Genomic DNA, 18,881 nt, shown 5'->3' on the forward strand with positions numbered 1-18,881 from the left:
TGTTTTTAACGGCGTGAGCCAATCACGAACGTGCATTCAGCGGTCATGTTTATGAAGACGAACCACCGTCGTCTGCGTGTTGTGATTGAACCATTGAACGTCCCCGCGTCGTAAATGGGAAAACTTGGAAGGAAAGTGCAAAATGGTCTCAACCTTTCTCAAAACTGATTTTCTGGAACGCGTCTTGCGCTAGGGTTTTCGGCTCTGTGTTGGCGGTTGTGTCAGGTTTGTTTGTGTTTGTGTGTGTGTCAGTCTGTCTGTGTTCGTGTGTGTATGACATAGACAATTCGTGAAGAACTTGTGTTTGAGAAATTGCATCTGTGTGCGACATTCTAGAACTCCCTGATGTTAGCGCTATGAAGCAACAGTGGCTATGAATGGCGTGCATAGTATGTGGACAGATGGAGACAGGACCGCAGGAAGGAGTGGGGAACGGGGTGCTAGACTACTCAACGCTGAACTAAGTTCAATAGATCACGTCGCACGGGGAGGAGATTTAAACTTCGCGAAGTTCGAGACAAATGTTTCCCTTTCCCGGCAACTGAAGTTGGGTCTGCGTCAGCGCTGATGAAAATCAGTGTGTGAGCGACCCACCCACTGGCACGAGCGTGATAGGACGGAGAAAGAGAATTCCACTCTGGTGGAGGCTGGAATGTACAGCAATATATCCTTGAAGGCTTCAAGGTCAAATCGTACATCATGGAATATATGTGAGCGGCACAAACATTAAGATATTTTGGATATCAAAGCGAATGACTCTTTGTCTCGAATCGAATACGGAATTCTATGTTTGAATTTTGAATCGAATCAACGTTTCTTTCAAAACTAACACATATACACGTAGTTCCGAACCCATTCACCCAAAACAAGCAAAAAATTTTGTACGTATTGTTTGGAAATCCGCACGCATGTGAGGTATAGCTCACTGTACCAAACCATCGTCGTTTTCGGAATTCCCACACAACACATTCGATTTCCCAAAATGCAGAACAGTGCCGACGCTTGCGAAACTCCGAAACTTGGCAAGGCCCTAACAACATATCACCGTTCTGGGTCATATGGGTTCATTCATAGGCCTGGTCCTATGCATAAGCCATATGGGTTCTGCACACGCTTTCAATGGAAAAATCGTGAAGCTTTCAGGACTCATGTAATACACGGAGGCCTAGGCCCCGTAGGAGTGTGTCTTCTTCCGTTCTGGAGCCTATCTACAGAGAGGCCCACCAGCGAGCACCACCACTGCCCTATCCCATCTTGTTACTCTGCCATAAAATGGGAGACACTCTTTAAGAATTTGGGAAAAATATTTATTTTACATAAAAGTAACGGGACAAAGGTGAAGCCAGCGTCAACGCAGGGTATCACAGCATAAATTGAAGCAAGCTGGCCAACACATTTCGCTCAAAATGCTTGTAAACATGTACAATATGTATAAATAAACATTGCTTTACAACTATGCCTTAAATAATTAAAATTGCATGAATGCAACAGTAAATGTAACACGCTGCTGGTAGCCTTAGCGTAGCGTGCTTGCAGAAATGCTGCTCAGAGCAATGGTGACCAGGCACTGCATTAGAAATTTTAAAATTCTAAGTAGTAAGTATATAAGTAGACTAGAAAAGGTCTCAGGTATGCGAACATATGCCGCCGCTCCGCTAAACTACTACGAGATGAGGTCGTCAAGAACACGTCTGTCTAAATTCATTTTTCCAAATGGTCATTAAAAATGCTGGGACGGCATTACTGCTCACTGGAACCTTTAAATTTGAAGAACAGGAGACTTCGCTACTGCCGGGCTACGAATTCATGCGGTGTCTTCTAGAAATGTGTGGTGGGTGGTCTTCTGTCGCGGCGCACTTGACGATAGGGGGCCGCCACTTTCTGCTCCGCGGTGAAAGAGATGTCTCTTAGTAGAACCAACGAACCAACCAGCTTGGTCCCGCTCCCTTTGGAACGTCGCTATTAAAGGGAAGTAGAAGAAGAAGCTCCGCACTCTCTTCCGTTGAAGCATGTAGTCTTCAGTGCTCCATGTGACGATGCTGAGCTGCATTTGTCCGAATAACATTCACAAAGAACAAGGTTCAAGCGTGAGTGAAACTAACACGTAATCACATGTAACACGGTATCGAAGTTCTATGGGAACTTTATAGGTAGGGGGTGCTTTTTTTTGGTTAAACCCGATTCCGCCCCCCACGAAATGACCTCCGACCAATTCGGGTCAAACCCGATCGCTCCCCGAATTCCAGTCACTATGACATCTTCGAGTGACGTTTCCACTGAAGACGAACAAAGGTTGCCACGTGTAACACATGTAAGAATGGGTCACTTACGTTCCCAGCAATACACCAATGTGTGTCAACACTGTCTATGCCTTCGAGGATTATCGCTGGAAGGTCACGATCCCCCCCCCCCCCCCCCAAAAAAAAAAAAAAAAAACGAGAAAGAGAGATTAGGAAAGGACTTAATAGACAAGAGGATAAACAAAAACACCCAATAACACCCGAAGGCACAATTATCGCCCGATTTTCCCCGGAATTACAGATTTAAAAAATAGCGCCCAATTTTTAACCCCGAAATCTGAGAAAGGCATTTAACCCAAAAAATTCGCTCCCTACTTTTGGGGGTTGAGGAATCAACACCCCCAAACCCACCTTCCTGAACCAGCCAATGACATAACACTTAGTAGGCATTAAAAAGGCGGCAAGACGTCGAGATATCTCCATTAATTAGACACTACTGCACTACTGCACGAGCAACCATATTTCTAATGGCCACCAAGCTAATGACAAATTTGAAAGTGCCCTAATGTGATTATTCTCCGCATTTTTAAATTGGTGCAGGTAAAAAAAAAAAAAAAAACACCCTGCGTATATTGCGGTATCGTTAATTTCCACCGACTCTACATTGATTTCGCATCACGCAAAGGTGGCACACAAAGTGCGAAAAGGATTTTAAAAAAAAATTGCACACGACGGTGAGGAGGTTCACAAGCCTACGAAAAAGCCTTACCTAATGGGGGACGTGGTTAACGGGTCTGAGGAGTTCGGCCAGTTCGTCCAGTTCTGCTCTGCTGCCGCGCATGTAGACCATGGTCTCCCAGAGGACGCGCACCAAGAGCCGATTGTCCGTCTCGTTCAGGCACATGTCCTCCGAGATGGGAGCGTTGAGGCGAAAGTAGGGCACGTTTATCGCACTGCACCACGCTTGGGCACGGTCCACCAGACGTCCGTTGGCCTGGGTCGCCTGGTCCACTATCAGCTGTCCCAGGGCCTTGGCTCCAAAGGCCATCTTGGCAGCGCCCAGGATGCCCGTTCCCATGTGCAGCATGTCTATCACGGTCACTGGAACCGTCGGCACTTTACCCGTACCCACCGACACAATCACTTCCATCGGCTCTACGTGTTCTTCCTGGCCCTGGGGAACGAGGAAAAACGAGCTCCCACATATTTATGGGGGAAGGATTGTTTATGGAAAATAGCGGGGAAAATGGCAATATGCTGTGTAAGTAGGGCCTGACTTTTCGGGGTTATACCCGATTACCCCCCAATATTTACCTCCTGATTGAAATCAGGAAAAACAGGGTTTAACCCGTAGATGGGTAGAAATCCAGCGAACCGGTAGAGATGTAGGAAGGAAGTTGCCTCAGGACAGAAGCCGCCGATATTTCGAACAGAGACTGTTCTTCTTCTGGGCACCGTCCTCATCATTGGCATGGTATTTAAAGGGTTAGGTGTGACGTGTTTAAAGGTTCATGCGAATTGTGGGTCAACAGCCCGGAGGGAAGAAAGGGTCCCTGCGGGCTTCTACGGCCGGAGTGAATGGCTGCTCTGTTAGGGTGTGGAGGGGATTATGTGAACATAGTGATCTAGGCTACAGACCGGTTACAGAAAATGGAAGGTTCACGGAGGGTTTAACCCGGTATTTCCCCAAAAACTGCTGGACCAGGAGAATCTGAAGTCATCACAACTAACACAGAACTTTGAAAACTGTGTTGTAAATGCATAAATATGCTCATATAAACTGTCAAAACGGAGACCTGGCTGCCTCTTAGATGCATAGACTAAATATTGATACTCTCTATCTACTGGTGTGTCATGTGTATTATGCCAAGTAAACCAAAGATTCATTGCTATTCCAACCCAATTCAACCAGAATTAAGTTGAATCAGGTTCAGTTCAACCCAATTACACCCGAATTATTGAAGCAAAATATAACCCGATATTTACCCCCTCCCCCCATTTTGCTGGAAAATATAACCCAAAAAAGTCAGGCCCTATATGTAAGTAGATCAGCGTTCTGTACATCTCCCCAGTTTCCCTCTTTCCCCTGTTATCCATGGAGCGACCTCATTGGTCCCTTTCCCAAACAAGGGGGGGTAACAGCTCAAGGTTAGGCACACGCGGTCTCTTCTGCGAATCTAAGCAGAGTACCGTGGATGAGTTGCTGTCTTGCAAGCGGACAGACATTTTGCCACATGCCCAATTTTTACCCTCCCAAATGCTCAGACAAACTCAGATGCTGTATACACTCGGCCATGCCACAAGCACGGATTATTTAACTGGGAGCCCTGTCTGATAGTGATATATCTGCCAAGTGAAGCTTTACTTGTGTTCTAAGATAACACGTGTGAAATGGCAGTACCGTAGCCTTGAGCGCCGCGTTGTATTCGATGATCTCCGTCATGGTGTCCAGCGTGGGATTGTTGGAAATGAGGCCCCCGTCCAGGAACCGTCCGAAGGGCCGGAAGTAAGTTGGGGCTGCTCCAGACGCACGCGCCGCTCGCCACACTAATTGCTCTGTCAGCATAAATGAAAGCCACATATATAAGTGGTACAAATTTTGTCACGAGCTTTCCATGATGAAGTACTAAATCTGTAACAAAGTGAGACTGAACAGAACAGGCTAGTATAGTCAAAGGCATGTATAGTCAAATCCATATCATTGCTCCATATGTCACGAACAAAAGTTTTTATGTCTGCCGTTGCACTATATCTTGGCGAAACCCCACATAATTAGGGCCGTGCATTTTCAGGTTTTATGTTGTTTCGAAAATCTGGGGTAAAAAAAAATTGGGGTTTATCTCGGGAGCCGTAAAGCAGGCTGCAATCGGGTGATATCGGGTGGAGAAAAAAAGTGCGCTTGTCGCATTTTTATCAACGTAAGATGCGGAACAGCCATGTTGAATATGCAGCGCATAGCATTCCGTTGTGCCTGTATCACTAGCTGAATGGGGACTTTGTCAAGTTAGTTTTCAGAATTTTTCCAGATTTACCCGACTGATAATGATACAAATCATGGAAGGTAAAAACGGGTTTTAGCCTAAAACGTAGGGTTCTCTATATAATCCACACAGAACATACATCAGAACTTTAGAACATACCACAAGGGTGTGGTGGTGCAGGTGCAGGAAACTCTGAGTTGTTCTCCTCCCACCCCAATATAGTCTTTGGAGAATCATAGTTTCGAAACAGGTGTAGCGCAGCAGGATGTCTGTCCGCCATGACACCCGTAACGATCAGCCTGCAGGAGACATCGTAAAAGTTCCGCCAAGGTCTGCACGCCTGTTCGACTTACTTTGGATGCGTAATGTCGGTCATCACCGTGTTTTCACCCATTTCACGCTGAAGAAACCTTTCCAGGGAATCAGCGTCGTGCGGTCGGCTGCCGATGAACACCTTGTCCTTGAGGCCAAAATAGAGTTGGAGACATCTTCGTGGTGTTTTACCTAAAGGTGTGAGACGAGGTTTGTCCTTATTTTTGTGGCAGTTTTATGTCCTGTCTCATTCCAGGTGGACAGTCAGTGCGGGCAGTCAACCTCTAGCTGCTCATTGAAACGAAAGACCAAGGCTCGTTAGCACAAAAACTGAGCAAGGCACCTATCCGTAAGGAACTTTCTTCGTTATCTTCCAGCTTGTGCCAAACACACTGTCAAAGCTGTGGCTGAGGGTTTTCCCTTACGTGAGGCTCCTAGCACAATCTTTGAACAAACAGGCCCAGAGCTTTAAGACAGGCAGCTGTATGTTTAGGGCCCTGTGTTTTAGGGTGAAACCAGATAAAACCCATTTTTATCCCCCCCCTCCCCCTCGATTTGAATCATCCTCCCTTAGAGTAAAAAAAAAAAATAAGGAAAGCTGACTTGGCAACGTGCGAATTAATGGCAACATGGCCTGGCACTTGGAAATTGCTCGATCAAGTGGTCATTGCCAGGAATCTAGCTGTTTCAGCCACCTGTGTCACACTGGGGACTTCGCGGCTGCTCTTCTTTAGGTTTCGTCGTCTGCTAACCCATATGAACTTTGACGTGTAGGCCAATGTGCTCAGCCCATGTGTCTCCCATACTGCATGAGCTGTGTCGCCGTACGCCACGAATCACGTGCCCTTTTCAAAAGTATCCACGTATCTACGTGATTGGATATGTTTTTTTTAATGTGTACCATATATGCATGACTGGAAGGATACCCTTTTCAAAATATGTACCGTATCTACATGATTGGAAGATATGCTTTTCTATGAATATGTACCAGATAAACATGAGTGGAAGGTTACCCTTTTCAAGATATTTACCGTATCTACATGATTGGAAGATATACTTTTTTATAAATATCTACCGTACATGCACGATTGGAAGGTTATCCTTTTCAAAATATGTACCCTATCGACATGATTGGAAGATACGCTGTTTTCCAAATATGTAGTGCGTTTGCGTGACTGGAAGATGAGCATTTAAATAAATGCAACCCCAACTTGGACTCTGTGTGCTGCCACACTCTCTCACATACGAAAGTGCGATCGAAGGTCCTGCAAAAGGTTGATGCCCTGCAAGAGCTCTTACCGCATGCCAACAGCAGAGCGAGGACCCCTCCTGTGCTGGTGCCGGCCACCCAGTCAAAACATTCCATGATGGGACACCCCAACACCATCTCCAGGGAGATGAGCTCCCGAATGATGATGAGCCCACGAATGCCTCCACCGTCCAGGCAGAGCACTCGCCCAGACTGCTTCTTTTGCTGAGGGTTTTCACGACGTCTCCTTAGTGCAGACTTCACGACAGCCATTCCCAGCAAGTCGTTGTATACTGGGAACAATGACGGAATTCGCGAGCATGTTCAAGTGGGGGCACTTGAGGTGCGACACTGTGTTTCGCGTACAATATAGATGGGGCTCCAGCGCCCCCTAGACTAGCCTAGACTAGACTAGACTAGCCTAGACTAGTGTCCTGCTCAAGCATGACGTAATCATCAGGAATTGGTTCAGTCACGACCATGCTTTCAGTTGGCCATAGCTATGGGCCATGTCGTCTGCAGTTGCATAAGCTGTCATTCGCAGCCACAAAGCTTTTTGTGTTTGGAATGCTCTGCTGCAGCAAGTTGCTGCAGAGCATTCCGAACAGCAACTTGTTGAAGCAGACGACAATGGTAGTTTTCATGTGGAGCAGTGTAGCGTGCCAGCATAACGTGCACAATCGAGCCCACGTGAGTTTTTCTGCGCTGGAACAATCAGTGGAATTTGCCATGTCTCTATATACATGCCACATTGTGAAGGAGGGCAAGAAGGCCCTGGCGCCAATGAGCTATATGCAGAAAGCCCGCTCAATACCTCGTTTCACTCCTTCACCACATGTATATATGGAGTCGAGATGTCATCTGCACAATAGAAAGGGTTAAGATCTGGGCACTTTGGTACCTCATATTAAAAAGACTAAAGCCCCAGTGCAATGGAGATGAAAAAGGACGGACACGAGCAGCACTGACTGAAAAACTGTTTATTCAACATCATATCTGGTTGTTTTTATGATCATGGCCAATCATCGCTTTCTACTGTTGACTGCTAGCATTCAAAGCCAGTATGAAGATAGGGCTCAGTTGCATTGGTGTTGAATGCTAGCAATCAACAGTAGAGGAAGGCGGTTGGCCACGATTATAAAAACAACCAGACGTGATGCTGGCACTGGGGTTTTAGCCCCAGTGCCAGCATAATAGTAATTATAATTAATATAATAATAATAATAACTTTATCGTACTGGTTTTATAGATTGAAAAGAAAACAGGATGGCCTATGCCTTTTGGAATGTGTGCCGTCCTTGCTAGATGACAGACAGTCACTGATACCAGTATTTACGCACTTACACAGTGCGTAAATATGTCGTCTGCTTCAGCCAATCGCTGGAAATGATTTCAAACAGGCTGGATTTCTGTGTCTACCGGTATGGCTAATGGCAGCTCGTCTTCATAGTAACGGTTGCTGAAAGCACGGCATAGAGAACTGCCGTTAAACCAATCAGGCTCTCTTTAACCAGGTAGAATTGACTGAGCTGTCTTTCTTTAGTCTAGACAAAGTTCACACTTCCCAAGATTTTCTCCTTTTCTCCAGCTTATCTATTCCAAAGGATATACTTACAACGAGGAGCATTGAAGAAATTTGGTTTGTCAGGGGCCGTCCCGTCGAACGTGCCGTCGGGAGCGCAACCATTTGCACAGCCTTGACCGACGCTGCAGCGGTGAGCTCCAACTGCGTGCAGGGTATATATAACCTGGTCCCTCTTGCCCATGCGCGACGTGGATGCCAAATGGCGCGGCGTTTCATTCTTCTCGTTTATACGGTTGACGTCTGCACCGAACACTATCAGTGCCTGGATCACTGACGCGTCGCTCTGGGGAGGGGAACATTTGTTTTGTAGTACAACAGTCAAAACAAAGCAGACAAAGATCCATGACACAACCCGTCACTAGGACGACAAATAGAAAAAAAAAAGTGCACACGAACAAGTACCGTATTTACTCACGTATAGAACGCACCATGAGCGCCCGTATGCAGTCACTTAATTTTTTTTTAGGTGAATAAAGCACGGCCCGAGTAGAGGAAGGCGCACCTCAGGGCGACCATGTTCGCATGCCCGGTCGCCGTCTGACCCCTGACTGTTCGCAACTCCCCTCCTCTTATCTGAAGCTTTCGCGTCATTGGTTCAAGCTTCAGGTCTCTCCTCCGTGTCCCCCTCCTCCTCCTATCTGAAGATTTCGCGTCATTGGTTCAAACTTCGGCCTCTCCTCCCTGTCCTCCTCCTCCTCCTATCTGAAGCTTTCGTGTCATTGGCTCAAGCTTCAGGCCTCGCCTCCATCTCCTCCTCCTCCTCTTACATGGAGCTTTCACATCATTGGTTCAAGCTTCAGGCCTCTCCCCCTGACCTCCTCCTCCCTGATGGCACAGGTGGGGAAGACAGGTCATGCATTAGCGGTTTTCTCCACGTGCGTGCGAACTCTCACCTCCATGAAAAAATCGTGCGGGTTACACGTCCAAGTTCAAGTTGATGGCGATTCGGTACGCGGGGGAGCACGGAAACCACGATGCTGCTCGGCATTTCTCTGTCAACGAAACCCAAGTACGGGACTGGAAGAAACAGAAGGATAGCCCGACGGCGTGGAAGAAAACGCGCCTGGCACTTCGGGGACTAAAGAGCGGCATGTTTCCGCAAGTGGAAGATGCTGTTCTTACGTACGTGCAGGGACATCGTCAGAAAGGACTGGCGGTGACGTGTGAGATCGTACAAAGATATGCACTACGAACGGCTCGACGCCAGGGATTGTGTAGGTGTGGGAGCGCATACCACTCGAAGCAATCGTGAAAAGTATCAAAGTGACGGGCATATCGTCTGCGCTCGATGGCGAGGACGAGGAAAATGGCACTTGCGATTTCGAGATCGCCAAAGACGACACGTACTCGGATGTGACGAAACAAAATGGAAATGGAATTTTAGTGTTCCACGACGGATATGGTCCCATTTCTTTTTTCGCATGTAGGACGCATCCCGTTTGGGGTACAATGAAGTTACGTGAAAAATGTGCGTTCTATACGTGTGCAAATACGGTATTCAGAGGCCTGGTTCATGCACATTTTTATTAATTTTTTTGTTGTCCCAAGTCTCAGGTTTTCGTCATGGACCTTTGCTGCAAGCTTGCTTGCTTTTTTGCCGTTGATTGATTTAACCATCTGGTGAGGTAAGGTAAACAACGGTACCCTCAAGGTGTTGTGATAAATTTTTCAAAGTTGAGACAGCTCCATTACTGAACCGTAACGGTTGTAATAACGTTACGATTCCTTTGTGCCTGCGATTCAGTTATACTATCCCGCGGATACGTTACCGGCGTAATAAATAAAATCTGAGCATTTACTTACATAATATTGCTCATTCATTCTTACCCTAGAAGGTCTTAACTTCGGGCTCGTTGCCTTTGTATTAAGAGCCTAACAGATTGCAGTTGTGTTCAACATAAAACTTCCGGTGTCATTATCACATCCCACCCCAGCAACACTCATCTGAACTAACAAAAATACTGTGGTGTGCACGCACCTGTTCTAAGAATGATGTCCAATTTTCTTGCGACGGCACAGCAACCTGCAAGTACGGAAGACACGTGAAAGTTGATGGGCCTTTACGGGACTGTAAAATTCCATAAAAGTTAGTTAAGATGTATAACAAATTACCGCAAAAAATGGCTACTGAGTGCGGCCTTACCACATAATGTAATTCATGAGTACTGTGCGGTCTACAGGGTTAGCCTATCAAACATTACATATTTCGATCACATCCTAAAAATAGAAGACGGGGTGTCTAGACGACCCCAAACGTTGCAGACTGGTAACATCTGCCTGACGTTTTGTTAGAATTTTTGGCTAGCTTTAGAGACCTGTACAAGATGATGATTTTTTACTTTCTCTCTAAGGGAACGTAACGCTCGAAAAAAAGGCAGGTGGCTATCTGTCTGCAAAGTTTGGGGCTGGCCAAACCCCGTCCTCTATTTTTAGTTCTTACGATGCAGTTGAAATGTGCAATGTTTGCTAGCCTAACCACGTAATTAATTTTGCTATCGTACTCCTCTGCCAATTCTGGTAGAGGCATACTTAGATAATATTTTGCCTTAGTTTTAAAACATGCGTGCACTGGACTGTATGAGGCTTTTCATCCCCCTAGATGCCATCCGAGTCTTGTTACGGCGGCGGGAGACAAAATGCTAATTTACATTTAGTTCCCAGGTGTACAAAAATAGCAAGAGGCAGATCACACCCAGTTAGTCATCCTGGCTTCTTAAAGCTGAGTTGCAGACATTTTCCAATGCCCATACTTGTTTTGTCGTCATTCAAAATATTTCGCGCGACTTCAATTTTGCAAACAGCTGCGATCCTAAATTTTGTGAGAATTGTTCCTTTGACAGCACGGCATTATGACCAAATCCTGTAAAACTGCAAACAAAAAACTGTAAAACATGGCATACAGTGAAACCTCGCTTGTACCTACCCGCACGAGCCATAGTTTCCGTTTAGAAGTATCCGAGTCGATTCCCCGACTGAGCAGTCACTGAACTCAATGCATTTCAAGATCGCTTTACACGTAGCATTTCTTGATCATCATGAGCATCGCGTCGATTAGTACGTACTATTTTCATTTATCTGTTCTTGCGATTCCGGTCACTGTGCTGCGACAACGGGAAAAGGAAGCCTGTCAGCTTCATCGAACATGCATGGCCATTGTTTGGAAATCTCTCCACCATGGAAAAGAGGAGAGATCGTGCGATAAGCATGGCATTACACATTACTTCTGCACTCTGCAACGCTGAAGGTATTTCTGCTTTCAACTGCTGTTGTGTGTTGCTTGTTCGGTCCTTCCACAAATTATCGTTTGCGGTTATGACGTAGTATGTACCGCTTTATACGTACATTTTCCGCGTCCCCGCTAGGTTTGCGTTAACGAGGTTCCACTGTAGCAATTGCAACATTCTACAACATCACTACCAAACACACAGCTATTGCGCATATCATTAGCGTAAAAAAAAGTCAGTGGGAACACAATTTCCACAGAATACAATTCAGGGGGACACTGTAAAGTGGAATTTCATCTCTCATTGGAAAATCCAGTCATCCTGCGCAGCAAGAGCGAAGCAGAAGTCTCACGTAGAGAACTGCCGACATTTCAAACAGTTTGTATGTACAGTAGTACCACATATAAGTAGAGTCTGAGGTTTTCGGGTTTAACCCGATTCCTCCCCGAATTTAACGTTGCCTCTTCAGGGTGAAACCCGATTTTTACCCGTCGAATTGTCCTCACTGAGAATGCACACTAACTTGTTTTGTAGAAAATGCGGTTACATAACTGCTTGTACCAAGCCAATAATGTTGATGTGAGTAACCGACCCCGATTTCTTCCCAAATATAACATTCTGGAAGTTTTTTTCACCCGAACTTGCACGGATTTTGAGCACATATTTATTTACCCGATTTTTACGCCCCAAATTGAGAAAGAAATATTTCCCGAAAACTTCAGGCTCTACATATAAGCAGCTTCAAGAATATTGTTAGATCCCAAGACACAAACAGAGCAGATAACGAGAGGATAGAGAGGTAGCAAGCAAGCTGATGGTATAGATAAAAAAAACAAAAAAACTTGTCTGTGTTTGTCGTTTTTTTTTGTCCCCTAGTCTCGGGTTTTTAAGTTATGAAACAGAGCAGACCAGGAAAAAGCCCATTACCCGCACAGCTGTATGCAACGGTGTGTCACCATCGCTGCCAACTGCGTCGACGTCTGCTCCGTGGCTCAGGAGGCTGACGACACAGGATAGTCTGCTTCTGGCCACCATGATGTGCAGTGCAGTGTTACCCTGAAAGTTCTTGGCATCCAGGTCACAGCCCAGCTCTATCATCGTCTCCAGGCACTGGCGGAATTTGAACGCGGTTACAAGAGCCACTTCCTAGGGTTGTATAAAGGTCGTGAATGCAGTACCTGCGTTGTCTTGGCCCAGTGCAGGGGCGTTCCACCGAATTTCATGTCGTCAATTTGGAAGTTGTGCACATTCTGCTCTACGTGGTCTTTTCCTAGGCTGCAACAAACATACAGCTGCTCTACACGGGTGTCATTGCAACAGCTGAAACAATGTTGATGAAAGTGGTATTTTCTTTCCTATGATGCTTTCTCCTGCACCAGTGTCCCCATGGAAACACCTGCCGTTGTGAAGCACCTGGTGCTTCCAAAGTATAATAGCAGTTCCAAATTATAATATTTCTAACTTACAGTGCTTCCAAATTATAATATTTCTAACTTACAGTGCTTCCAAATTACAATATTTTTAACTTACAGTGCTTCCAAACTACAATATTTCTAACTTACAGTGCTTCCAAACTACAATATTTCTAACTTACAGTGCTTCCAAATTTCAATATGTCTAACTTACAGTGCTTCCAAATTATAATATTTCTAACTTACAGTGCTTCAAAATTACAATACTTCTAGCTTACAGTGCTTGCAATATAGATTACACTGTTGTTTAAGCAGAGAGTGTCTCAGGCTTCCACGCATACTCGTGTACGTCGCCTCACAGGCTTTCTTAGAGCATCATATGGTCTCCCACATGCATCAGTTTTCAGCCATCCTCAGACACTGTGGAAGGCAGCACCACTTCCCATAAATATGGCTCACACACAAACGATTCCCAAAAGTCAGCCATCTAGAGGCATGCCATTCACAAAATTACCGTATTCTCAGGTAAATAATACGTGCGTTTTACATAATAATATGTGCGGGGCGCGAGTGTTCCATACTCCACTCATCTAACGCGACACACAACTCTGTGCACTCCGAAGCGTCAGACAACAAAACGACGGTGGCGGTGGCATGAACGGTGACGTAGACTTTACAGTTTGTGCGCACTAATGGTTGTCAGTATTTTCACGTCGTGGTGCGTTATGCAACAATGGGGGTCGTACATTGGACATTTCTCACATTCTGATAATTTTCGGGGGAGGGAGGGAGGGTTGGGGGGGTGTATGCTGAAATATACATAGGGCCTGACTTTTTCGGGTCTTATTTTTGGCCAAATTCGGGGGGTAAATATCGGGTGATATTTTTCATTGGAAAATTCGGGTGTATTCGGGTTAAATCCCGTTACGGCATATTCTGTCGTCAGGAATTCGGGTGTATTCGGGTGATTTTTTTTTGTTTAACAAAAATTTGTCTTAACACGAAACTAATGTTTAGCGACGTCATCAAACTTTATTTTAATGCACGCTCATGAGCGTGCTACGTGACCCGGATGTTTTCGGGTAGATTCGGGTTAAACCCGAACTTTACGGATTTCGTTCGGGGTGTAAATATCGGGCGAATACGGGTTTAGCCCGAAAAAGTCAGGCCCTAAATATACAGTGCTCTCTAGTAGCAAACAAGAAAGGCCACTCACAATGTCCCAATGTTTCGATCGAGGTTGACGGAAGCAGAGTTGACGTCTGCTCCCTCTTTAAGCAGCTCTCGCACGCACTCTGGCTTGTCTGCGAGACAGGCCAGCTGCAGTGGAGTGTAGCCGTCGCTGTTGACCTCGTTGATAGATGCTGGGGATGCAGGACGCGCAGAGAGGGCCTGCGGATTGAGGTGTCATCACACAATGCCCACGCACAGTACAGCACCCAGACAACGTGTGGCCACTATTGCCCAGCCATAGTAAGTACCCTGATGATGTCCTTGTTGGTTATGGCAGCCATGTGGTAAATGGTGTCTCCATTCTGGTCCACCAAATCCAGAGGCACATCCGTAGCCATCAGGGCCTGCACAGCAGCCAACTTCTGAGCTCGCACGGCCACGTGTAATGGCGTCACGCGGGTGTCTGATGTCGCTTCGCCGATCAGCCTGTTAATCGGAAGTGTTCTAAGCAATGCAAGAGCATGGTTCCCAATAAATACGCAAGATACACTTCTTCAAACACCTGATGCACCTTGCGACGGCCAGCATTTAAAAACTTACGGTTGTTACGGTACCAAGTTGTTATGGTTTCAAAAACCACAACAACTTGGGCTTGTTAGTGATGATTCAGACTACGCTCCAGAGAGCTGGCATCAGATTTTTACTCTCCCTCGCGCGCTCCGCCCACCCGGAGCACGCCAATGGGAGGACGTGTGGGCGTCGTCGGCTGAGCGCCATCTGGGGGCAGATGTTCGAATGCAGACGGAGACGTGCTTTTGGAGATGCTACATCCACTGGGTCGTTCCATCCACCACGGCCCTGAGTTGGCTTGTGTTCCAGAGATGGTGCTGCTCGATTAGGGACGTGCGTTCCTTGTAGGGAGCAACCTTGTAGGGATGAACGTTTTATGATGGCTTGATTCATTGCCTGTTGTTAGGCGCGGACTTTGAATGGCGCGTTTGCAGCGTCCTTGAGCGATGCCCTTGGTTGTTTGTCTGTTTGTTTTTGCTTTTAATGAACGTTTCCGGGTGGGCGAGGCGCGCGAGGGAGAGGGAAAATTTGAGGCCAGCTCTCTAGGCATAGTCATGATTCCATATGTAGTAACTGGGAATAGACCCATATGTAAGGTAAGCCAATCTTAAACGAATAGTGAAGACCCCCCTCATAATTTTTCTGTTTTTGACTGTGGCAGTCGAAACTACAGATTTTGACTCCAGAAAATGTAGTCGACTTATACGCAGGATCGACCCATAATCCTTTTTTTTTAAACGGTACTCTGCACGAGCACAGCACATGTCGTGCACTTGGTCTGCACTCCTTCGCACTGCCCCTCGCACTTTTTGACGAACCGGAGACGGCTGCCAAGGATACTCCTGGTTGCGTGAAAAGAAATAGGAACTCACGGGAGCACCTTGGGGTTCTTGAAGCAGTCGACCAGTGCGAGATGGGCAGCAACATGGGCCAGATTCCAAGAGGGGTTTGCTCTTATGAGGGTCACCACCTCCTGGATCAGGTCCTTGGTGCAGGCATCAGGAACACATTCAACCAGCAGAGGGAGCTTGTCTCTCAGGAGGACGAAACCGTCTTCTGCTTCCGTCGCGTCCCTCGTCCGCAGTACACTGTACAACACACTCGACCGTTATGTTCTGAAGCATTCGAGTCGGTGAAGGTACCAACACATTGGACACAGTGGTGTAGCAAGAGGGGAGGGCTTTGGGGGGGGTCCAACCCCAAAGCCCCAACCATAGGTAATAAAGCTCAAAGCCTATAGCTCTCAGCTATTGATGTGACGCTGGCCACAACTGACACGATCAAAGTATTGAACGTGTTCAAATATTATCAGCCAGATTCATTTATTCAAAATACGAACATTCAGACTCCGTTCCGGTATTGTTGCAACGGGCACACCTAGAGTCACTGCAGGTCCGAAGAAAACTAGCAGGGATGGGACGAATCCAGAATTTCCCAAATCCGAATCCGAATCCGAATCCAAGGAAGGTTCTGTGAATCCACGAATCTTACGAATCTCGAATCTTTCGAATCCTTTCTTAAAATAAAGAGTTTAAAAAGCCAGGTGGAAAAACACTTCTATTGAAAAGTGTTTTGAAGCAGTAGTTTATACCTTTGTTTAGTGAAAAACAAATCAAATAATAGTTCACTTTCATGAGAAAACATACCGATATAGTACGTCTTCATAAATGTAATTTATTTAACGTGTTTTTCATCGACTACAGGAAATACATAAACTCTCGAGTCTGGATTATTTCCATAAAACTATGAAACAATCACAAGCAAAACCATGTTACTTTTAAACTTGTAATGTCGGAGCTTTGTGCTGCGGTTTCGGTGCACCCCGAGGCCCGCCGGCGAATCAGGCTTTCAGCGGACTATCGAAGGCGCCAATTTTAAAAATAAAAAAACAAACGTGGTTGGTGGATTTGAAAGATTCGATTTGCCGGATTCCCGAATCTCGAATCCCTGCCTAGGATTTGAGGATTCCGTTGGCCCATCCCTAAAAAATACACAGGTTGAATTTTTTTTTACCTAATTAGTAATAACTGTCTTGGTATCGATTCCAGACGTACCTTTTCCCACCTGCCCGCCAGTCGGCAAGACCCAACCACAACACAACATTCCTTCCTTATTTGTGTATCCTGTGAAACGTTTAAATATTAATTTTTTTTTCCAAACTATAGAAGAGTGAAACATATTGCCCTCTATTATCATATCTATTGATTTTGTAATACGATTTGCTAATGTTGTTCACATTGCAGTCACTATATAAGCTTATGTAAGCTTATATAGCATATAGTTCACACAGTGCTTACACAGGCCTTCATTTTGCGTATTTTGTAATATGTTTCGTTTATTTTTTTTAACGCCATTACTAGTTTTGCACGGTTGTGTTTTACCCTTGGTTGTTGTAATGACACGTATTTGGGCCTGAAACAGGCTCACAGTATTGCTAAATAAAAAAATTAAAAACTAAGGCGCAACAGTAAGCTATTCAATACATCACCACCCCCCAAGCAACCTGGCATTCATTATTTTCCAGGCTTCGCATACAGTATGGGGATCTGAGGATGCGGCATTCTAAAAACGAATGAAGTGACAGGACTGCAATGAACAAAAAGAGTACATGTTCACCTGAAGGCGGCGTGAGGTGAGCGGGTGACTTCCTTGTGCAACACGATGTCGTACGAGGTGAAGTCCGCTCCCACGGAAGAACCCATGGCACACTGGTAGAGGATAAGAGCATCCTCGCGAGCCAAGATGTTGTACAATGCATATTCGTCGGGCTTTACCTCCAGAACCTGCAGATAAAAAGAGTGTGGTGTTAAAATGACACTCCATAGAAAAGGAGTTTACATGCAGCAGTTTACAGGAGTTTACAAGGTTACATAAGGTCTCACCTTGTGTGGTTCAGGTTCCAAGCGAGGGCTCTTCAGGTTCCCCAGGAACCCTCGCAGAAACGACATTGTCGTGCTCTGGCAGAGATAATTAGATGTGACACATATTTGAGAGCAGAAGTTTCACAGCGAGAGGAATTGTCATTGATATTGTAAATTTAAAATGTTGTAAATTGTTTTCTTATATTAAGATGTTATAAACAGCGAAGGATAGTGATAAATGAAAGCAAATTCATTATAACGTCGCAGACACATCCTTAGCGAACAGCTACGCATCATTATATGCACACAGCTGTATGCGCGAAAGATTGAGTTGCAGTGCTATGCCGTATCTGTGGCTCAATTTCTTAATCACTATACTTCGTGGACACATACTCACGTTCATTTCGTGTCTCCTCTTTTATGTATTTTCGAGGGAGGAAAATAAAGGCCGTAAAAACATATCACTATCCAGTAGCACGGTATACTCGTATCGCTATGTCATGAAACTTTTGTAGCACGTCATTTGCTATCCACTGTAGGTTGCTTCTGGCTGGTCATACTAACAGGCTTATGTAACGAAAAGGATTCTCAGTTTACCACGTTCTGCTGGCAATGTGGGTATGTACAGGGAAAAATATGTTTAAATCGGAGACATCGCTAGATACATACATCTCACTGCGGTTCCGATGGCGTCGCCCCCTGCAGGCGTTTGTGTTGGTTTACGTTTGCGTTGCATGATGGCATGACTAGAGTTCGGTTGGTTCGGTTATTAACGGGTTGCTAAGGGCAACGCGATCGTTATGAGACTGCGTTTTACAGTAAAGATAGTAACAACATGGGATACAATGGGATATGAGAGTCAAGACGACGGACAGGGGATCTTTTTTTTTTTTTTTTTTTCATTTCCAATGGCAAAGAGCTAGAGAAAAAGAAAGACCGATGTTATCTGTACAGCTTTCCGATTCTTGCGCAATGGCCAGAACTCGGATAATCTTGAAAAGAGTGAAAAGCTTCCGTCTAATAACACGATTATTTCTTTCGGCAGCAGCAGAAGACAACATGCGGTAATCGGAATGTGCGCTTCCGCACCGCGAAGATTCGTTTTCGGTTTTCTACTACGTTTCTTAATTTGTCGTTTTTCCTTTCTTATTTATGTGTTAGTAAAAATTGCCGTCATATATTTAAAACTGGCACAAACGTAATTGATTTTTGCAATTTTTGTGTTTACTGTAATGCAAATAAAAACTACCAAAAATACGGCAATCCGGCTACTG

The 18,881-nt window shown here is 45.5% G+C and overlaps 1 protein-coding gene and 1 long non-coding RNA gene across 4 annotated transcripts; one reads left to right on the plus strand and one right to left on the minus strand.

Moving 5' to 3' along the window:
* The first annotated feature begins 18 nt into the window (after positions 1-18).
* LOC135391947 (uncharacterized) lies at positions 19-6,749 on the plus strand. The gene is made up of 2 exons (XR_010422143.1): positions 19-5,731; positions 5,790-6,749. It is a non-coding gene; the product is annotated as an uncharacterized LOC135391947 (long non-coding RNA).
* On the minus strand, positions 1,286-18,360 carry LOC135391946 (85/88 kDa calcium-independent phospholipase A2-like). 3 transcript variants are annotated; one of them, XM_064622527.1, is made up of 17 exons: positions 18,277-18,360; positions 17,629-17,703; positions 17,363-17,529; positions 15,619-15,834; positions 14,485-14,662; positions 14,220-14,395; positions 12,770-12,866; positions 12,519-12,701; positions 10,346-10,390; positions 10,195-10,239; positions 8,398-8,650; positions 6,833-7,075; positions 5,575-5,725; positions 5,381-5,520; positions 4,642-4,796; positions 3,010-3,414; positions 1,286-2,044 (listed from the first exon to the last, which is right to left on the minus strand). In XM_064622527.1, the coding sequence occupies exons 2-16, from the start codon at positions 17,692-17,694 to the stop codon at positions 3,010-3,012; spliced, it is 2,520 nt and encodes an 839-aa protein (XP_064478597.1). In that variant the 5' UTR covers positions 17,695-17,703; positions 18,277-18,360; the 3' UTR covers positions 1,286-2,044. The 3 variants fall into 3 exon arrangements, with proteins under 3 accessions (XP_064478597.1, XP_064478596.1, XP_064478599.1); XM_064622526.1 differs by lacking the exon at positions 18,277-18,360 and adding an exon at positions 18,005-18,270; XM_064622529.1 differs by lacking the exons at positions 10,195-10,239; positions 18,277-18,360 and adding an exon at positions 18,005-18,270.
* Between the last annotated feature and the right edge of the window lie 521 nt (positions 18,361-18,881).

Source organism: Ornithodoros turicata, chromosome 4 (genome assembly GCF_037126465.1).
Source record: "Ornithodoros turicata isolate Travis chromosome 4, ASM3712646v1, whole genome shotgun sequence".
NCBI classification, from domain to species: domain Eukaryota; kingdom Metazoa; phylum Arthropoda; class Arachnida; order Ixodida; family Argasidae; genus Ornithodoros; species Ornithodoros turicata.